Source organism: Marmota marmota, unplaced genomic scaffold, assembly GCF_001458135.2.
Source record: "Marmota marmota marmota unplaced genomic scaffold, marMar, whole genome shotgun sequence".
NCBI classification, from domain to species: Eukaryota; Metazoa; Chordata; class Mammalia; order Rodentia; family Sciuridae; genus Marmota; species Marmota marmota.
This window is the reverse complement of record NW_026000016.1, coordinates 12,325,727-12,333,267: the sequence shown is the minus strand read 5'-3', so window position 1 is coordinate 12,333,267 and position 7,541 is coordinate 12,325,727. Positions and strand designations below refer to the sequence as shown.

The window sequence follows — 7,541 nt, the reverse complement described above, 5'->3', positions numbered from 1 at the left end:
GCACAGGAAAAATTTCAGTTATTTATAAAATAAAGGTTTTTTTAAACTTTGGGAAAACAAAATACAAATGATTTCTATGGGGCATTGTAGTACTTTCCAGCAGCACTTGAAAAATGTTTTTCTGATCACATGTATTCACTGAAATTTTAAATGAGTTTGAAGGAATCACTTCTTAAATGTATACATTATGTGGATCACCACACCTTTCATTTTGGAAGGTTGGAACATATCAGATATGCAAGCAAAATACATGCATAAAATCCTCACTGTCATTCCGAAAAGCTCACTGAACAAGTTTCAACACTGCAGACATTTTTGTTTTTAAAAGGAGCATTTCATCGGGGCTGAACAGATTTCCAAGTTTTAACATGTGAACTACTGAATATATTTCAAGGGCTTTTAGCAATTCTGGTTTCAGTCCTGAAATGGTTAGGTTTGTCTGGAATGATGCACGCAGACTCATAAGCATGTGGCGTTGGCATTTTGAGGCATAGCAGTCCCACTATGCCTACGTTGTAGCTTATTTTCGGTAAGCAAGGCACTTACTGTAATGGTAATGCAGACATTTTATGCATAGTTTAAGTAGCATAAAATAAGTTAATAGTTTTGATTAAAATGAGTTCTTTATAATTTATAGGTCTTTTATAGAAGCAACTAAATGGTATATTTAGGATAATTAAAAATAAGAGGAGGCTTGAAAGGGAGTCATGGTCACTCCTGCTCCGGCTCTCTGGATGAGGATTTAGGCAAAACACTGACATGAAGAACATCCACTGGACAAGCTCTTAAAACTGCTGTGCCAGGGGCACTTTGACCGTCTTTACTTCTGCTATATGGGAAGACTTCTGAATGATGCAGCTCGTGGTTCCCTGCAGCTTGTCTTTTCCCTGCGCAAGATTGGTTAAGGCCATAGCTGCGTTGATCTCCTTCCAGTATGTGTCATCCTTGTTCGGTCCCTTTCTGTTAGCTGCACTGGATTTAAGCAAAACAGAAAGAAAACAATGAAACTCGCTGCAGTTTGGATGGACAATGGTATCACTGCAATGCCCTCAGGACAAACAAAAACTTTCTGCTCACCTGTCACCCTTACTGGATCCGTTTTCCAGAGTGTCTGTAAAAAAGAAGCAAAAGATCAATTACTTTTCTCTTTATCTTTCTTTTTTCATCTCAGGAATTCCATCATTAATGACCAGGAATAAAACTTCATCTGGAAAGGTAGTTGAAAATTAGTTACATTTTTACCAAGATAAATGTGTTTGTTAGAATGCAAATAATAATAATAATAATAATAAAGATAATGACAAAATGAGCATGACAGTGAATAAAGGTAGCTTTTTAGAGATACACAAAATCTGAGGTCAATTAAGAAATTGGGCCTTTCCATCAGGAGGTGAACAGCTTAGGACAAAAGATGCTGAATATACCTGGGGCCAGGTGCTACCTTGCCTAACCATCCACCTGCTGTGGTCCTTTAAGGCATATTACAATGGCCCACAAAGTCTGGGATTCCGTTTTCTTAGCTATAAAATAAGGGGGTTCCTAGAAGATGTTGACAGTGCCTCTGGCTCAAGATTCTGTGATTTCATGAAAACCAAACCTCAGAAAAAAGAATGACACATAGTTGTCTTTGGTTAGTGAGCAAATGAGTAACAGTTGGAAAGCTGACAGCAACACAGATCTTGTGGCCCATGAGGAGGAGCCAGTACCAGTCCTCAGTCTCCAAAGAACTCCTCCTGCTACCAACTCTGGAAATGAAGGGGATCCTGGCCTCTATGTCTCCATTTTCACCTTAGGTTTACATTTGCTCCCTTGGAACACTGATGATTCCCAGCACCACATAGATATAAAGAACGATGAAAAGTGGCTTTTGATATTTCCTTTGGCTGAAAGGATGTGGTATGAGTAACACAAAAATTGATGTCTTGCAGGGAAGGAGGCATGGGGGTAAGAAGGGCCACCTCTATGGCTGGGGACAGGCCAACAAAGGAGTACAGCAAGGTCTCCCCATCAGTTTAAGAGACTCGGGATCTTCATAGGGGTGAAGCCTCTGTGGTCATCCTCAACAGTAAACACCACAGAGTAGCTATAGAATGGGGGGTTGCAGTACACAGAGGAAATGTGGGATGTGCATGCTGAAGGCCCTCTTCTCATTCTGTGGCCTTTGGAAAATTGTCCTTTCCTGCCCTCAGTTCTCCCTTTTCTATTTTTTCCCCCTCACCAAAATTTCTCAAGGTTTTTTTTTTTCTTTTCTTTGCCATGTTCAAGGCTCATTAGACAATGCACTAATTTCTACTTCTGAGCTCTAAGAGAGTCACACAAAGCAGAGACTTGACAAGAAGAACATCAACGTGACCACAGTATTGTCCAACCAGGACATTTCCCAGGTCAGGGATGGTTGAGAGAAAATACCCAGGCCCAGGCACAATGGCACATGCCTGTAATCCCAGCAATTGAGTAGGCTGAGGTAGAAGGATCCCAAGTTCAAGGCCAATCTGGGCAAACTAGCAAGACCCTTCCTCAAAATAAAAAAAAAAAAGAGGGTTGGGGATGTAGATCAGTGGTATGGCACCCCTGGGGTCAATGCCTAGTTCTATTAAAAAGAAAGAAAGAAAGAAATTACATGACCACACAGTCAAGGCAGCTAAGTTTCAATGCCTCCTAGGCAGAATAAGAAGGAAGAAAGCCTGATACTATGTCCTGACTCAGGCTTGAAGTGCACAATTTGAGACTAGATGGGTCACCAGGAGCTCCTTCCACACCCTCACCTAGGGACCCAGGGCACTTTGGAAAAAGAAAGGTGAACAAGCAAAGTTAAAGCACTTAATGAGCAAATGACAAGGTCGTTGTGAAGAAATAGGAGATGCGTGCGTGTCCCAGTATGAAAGAGCATGTTAGTCTCTTCACCATCCTTTCATTGAATACTCAGGCAGATCTTATAAAGTTTTAGGGAATCCTTTGGGAGAAACAGTTGGGTCTGTGAGCAGCTGGATGATCACCCTCTGGAACCCCATCAGCCACTGGACCTTCTGTCCCTCCTAGGTTGACCTGGATGGTCAGTTCTACCTCTGCTGCTTTGGATAATTTGGGGATTATAAAATCACCCATGGAAGTGGAGGTAAGCAACAATAATTTTTAGTTTGCAGAACTCTGATAATTCTAATTTATAGGTTGGGTACTATGTGCCAGGCAGTGTTCTGGGTGTTTTAATGTATTATTAGTGACTTTACATGGATACCAAGTCTCTGTGCCTGTGAAGTCATTCTTTGTTTAGTCCTATCATCTATAAATCTTAACTCAGTAATGACAGGGACAAGGCGCTACTAGAACAGAGAACAAGTCAAGGCCTTTGTTTGGGAGAGGAAAGCCAGTAACATTGGACACTTTACAGAGGGAAAAAAAAAAAGATTTTCGGCCTTTGCTCAATTTTGCCCACAAATTGCAACAATTCTGTTGCCAAAGTGAAGCAATAGGTTATGGAGATATTTATTCAATGGAAAGATTTGTCAAATGCAGGATGAATCCCATGAAGCTTAAATAACAGTAGGAAAGTAATGAAACATAATTTAGAAAAGACCATGTAACTGACACTCCGTTTCACGAACAAAGCGGGTTCCTATATACAAAGGAGACCAGAATCCGATTCTCTACCTGAACGGTCAGCCTGAGAATGGTTACTGTTCAGACACATGAGAAGCCTGTGGCTATCAAATATGTGATGGGATTTGGAATCCAGAAATGGCATCAAGTACATGTAGCCTGTGTGTACAAGGAGAACATGAAATTCACCATTCAGGCCCATGGGGAGAACTTCTGTTTAACATGAGGAGCAAACTCAGGTGACCTTTCTGCAGCAGCGTGCACAACCAAAGGCTAACACTTCCTTGTGGCCAGCTCCTTGAACTTGTGCTGCTGAGAAACAAATTTATTGCAGCCAACTGTGAAATTATAAAATTCTGCTTACTCTTTGGGTGTATGTGTTTTACACTTTGGTGCCTATGAAAATATCTTTGAAGTGTAAAAACACCACACACTAACCCCTGTTTGGATATTCTTAATTAGTTTCACAAATCTTAACAATGTCCTAGGCAGGATTCAAAAGACTGAATTCTCTATTTTATTTTAAGGCAGATGGGTACATTCAACATCATTAGGTGTGGATTAGTTTCCTTTCCAAGAACAGAGAAAAAAAATCTTTATAAAAAGTAATGAAGAAACATCTTGTGTCACTATCAATAGTCAGTGCCCAGCTGGGCAGGGTAGTGCACACTTGTAATCCCAGCGATTTAGGGAGGCTGAGACAGGAGAATCCCAAGTTTGAGGCCAGCCTCAACAATTGAGAAAGGCCTTAAGTAACTTAGTGAGACCCTGCCTTGAAACAAAAAATTTAAAAAGGGCTGGGATATGGCTTATCTGACCCTAGGTTCAATCCCTAGTACCACCACAACAAAAAATAGTCAGTGTCCAAGTTGTGTATCACAAAGCTTAATCTCAAAGATTACAAAGAAAAGGCTGACTATCACCACTCCTGGGGGGGGGGGGTTCTGTCTCCAGGGTCATTTGGTGCAAAAAGTAAATTGGAATTATAAGGGCATGATTTCTCCATTGCTATAATGGATGGGCTGACCGGTGACACTAGGATATTGTGCATCCGAGGACCACCTCCTGCAGAGTAATGAGTGCCAATGCACAGAGCAACCAGCAAAAGGAAGATGGCAAGGCATTTACCTCGAAATACTTGTGCTTTTGTAGGAAAGCAAAAACTCCAAAGATCTGGCAGTTTGGGGAGATTTTTTCCTTATTCATTATGCTGAGATCTGGGGAGATATCCCACCTATTTTAGGGGACTATGATATCATTTGAGAAGAACTAAGAAAATTTACAATTCACTCCTTGTATTAAGTGGTGTTATTAAATGTTGTATGTTTTTATTCTTCTGCCCTTTTTCTTTGAAGTAAAAACTTGCTTGCTCTTTTCCGGTTCAATTATTTTGTGCCTTTTCAGCCCACAGTCAGTATTTAAAAAGCAGTGGGTCTATTGTCCCCATTACTGATGGTCATGGGGATCACGTCACTTCTACCCACTGATGACAGGTGGTCTCACAGGCTCTGCTCCCGAGTTGGCACCTAGGAGTTGCAGAAATAACCTGGTGGGCAGGAGAAGGAAGGATTCCGAATGTTGCTGACATCCAAAAGTCAGTCAAAAGTCTGAGCGAGCTCCTGGTCTGCAGGATCCCTGGTGCACTTCATTAGCAAGCACAGTCTTGGGGTCTGATTCCCCACATTCCCCTCAGCTGTATCTCCTACTCTGCAAGTAGCTTGGCTCAGCTTCCCTAAAGTCTGAGCTAAAATGCCTTTTTAGATTCTAAGGTTCCAAAAATCAGCTATGCTGTCAATTACCATAAAAGCAACTGGTTGGCAGGAACTACTTATTGAACCAGCCAAAAGAGCCTGTTTTAAAGACCAAAAAGAAAAGGAAAGGAAAAAAAAAACGAGGTACGTAGTTAGGAAAATCTTGGATGCTGTAAAACCTAAACCATGTCGAAATCTAAAGTGGGGCTATCCTCAGTTTGGACATGTGTTTCCTTATAAAGTTAAGTAGAGAAACAATTATACAAAAAAAACTCAGTTTTATGGCAACTTAAGATGTGTAAGCATAAAGTTCTGGAGGTCAAAGACCTTTCCAACTTTGATAAATGCCATTTAGAAACTCAACTGATTCTGATAGATATTCCTAAAGTAACACTTGTAGCCATAAAAAGAGACAAAAATATGGCCAAATCTTTTTTCTCTGAGATTGTTTTTTCCAAGTTTAATAAATAGATCCTAAAGTTAGTCATGTTTTAAAGTATTTCACAAAATACTACCCACACCACTAAAATGTAAATAAAACTAAGTAAGATTAAGCATATGAATACTTTTAATTAGATAATCAAAAATCATAAACTATATGTTTCCTTAAATTAAAATGGAGAAAGTGAAAGACAAGAAACTTCAGGGAAATTATTTACCTCACCTAGCAGGCCTAGCCTAAGGCCTTCACAGAGAAATTAAAATTTTGAGGCCTTTGCCAATGATCTAAAGCAAACCAGAGATCCAGCTGCCTGAACACTGTGCCTGAACACACTGAGGCAGTTTGAGGACCATCACAGCAGGTGTGGACATCCAGGGCTTACTACGTTTTTTATCTCAGAGCTACAGAGAGCCTAGGGACACCAGATCAGATTCTGGAGTAATTCACATAATCTGGAACAACTGGGGAAAAGAACAAGCTTCTAGTGAGTAGGGAAGATAAAAACTCCTCACCTGAAGATTCTAGAATTCTCAGTGCTCCCAATTTGCAGGATTTTGCCCCATATACCAAGGGATCCCTGGTCTCCCTGCTCCTACTGCTGTGGTCTGAACTTCTACTTCCCCACCCCAGAGATCTGGCTGTGCTTACCCACACTGTGCCTGTAACCACCCCCCCTTCTTTCCTTCTCTAATGAGAACGTAATACAGGAATCCTATAGAAAATGTGGGAAAAAATGTAAAACAGGAATAACTAATATTAATACTTGAATATATGTCCTTCTAGGTTAGTATTATTCATGTGTTTTAAAATGGGGTCATTCTGTATGTGTCTTGTAACCTGCTTTTTTTTTCACTGAATTTCAAATTTTTTCTTGCCCTGCTTCAGTAAATAACAATCCACTGTTTGACCTTCCCTGACATGGCAGGAGTTTTGCCTGTAAAATAGAAACAGCTTGAAAGAATTCAAAATCCAGCTTCATCCAATTTAATCTTGAAGATTGAGAAATAGTGAGAAGTGAAGAGAAGGGGTTATTTTTAAAATAACAATTACTAGCATTTATTGAATCCTGATTCTTATGCTAGGCCCTATGCAAATACTTAAACATTTACAATTACCCTAGGAGATGGCACCCTCATCCTTATTAAATATGACACCATAACATAGGGGTGTAGGAACTCAAAAGGGACTGAGATAGAAAATGGGGGCTCTGAGACTCAATTCCAGGTCAGATAACACTGAAGACCAGATTTTTAACCACATCATCCCAGGAGCTAAGTGATCTCTGTTGATAAAGCAACCTGCAAAGCCCAAAGCAAGGCTTAAGACATTGTTTTCATGGAAAGGCCATGTAATGATAATCTATTAAAAAAATCTACTCAACTCTTTTTCTGTACTTCTTGATAGAATTTCAGACTAGAGATAAAAAAAAAAAGATACTTTTTTCTCCTTATGATTTAAACTGTAATATCAAGGGATGTATCCAAATGGCAAAATAGGGAATCTAAATAATTTGAGTGTTTCCTCACACTTTAGAGCAACATTTTAAGAGAGATGATACCCCTATAACCACCCTCTGTTATCCCAGAATGAATTACTGTTAAATAACTCTGAGACAGCTGTTGCCCCATCACTTTGAGTGGAAATTTTTGTGGTTATCCTGTCTTTGGGATGGAGAGTTTTTGAATGAGTAAAGATAAATTGTCCTAAGTGATATCTGCCAAAACGGGAAGGGGGAAAAGTAAAAAAAAAAA

At 39.9% G+C, this 7,541-nt stretch overlaps 1 protein-coding gene across 2 annotated transcripts in view; it reads right to left on the bottom strand.

Moving 5' to 3' along the window:
- Positions 1-324: 324 nt before the first annotated feature.
- Positions 325-7,541, bottom strand: part of Mkx (mohawk homeobox) — a 67,140-nt gene continuing 59,923 nt past the window's right edge. The window contains exons 6-7 of one of the 2 annotated variants that reach the window (XM_015483501.2): positions 1,078-1,111; positions 325-972 (exon numbers count right to left, since the gene is read on the bottom strand). In XM_015483501.2, the coding sequence (XP_015338987.1) occupies positions 786-972; positions 1,078-1,111 (221 nt within the window). In that variant the 3' untranslated portion in view covers positions 325-785. The remainder of the gene's footprint in view (positions 973-1,077; positions 1,112-7,541) is intronic. The other variant, XM_048809163.1, reaches the window with a different exon arrangement.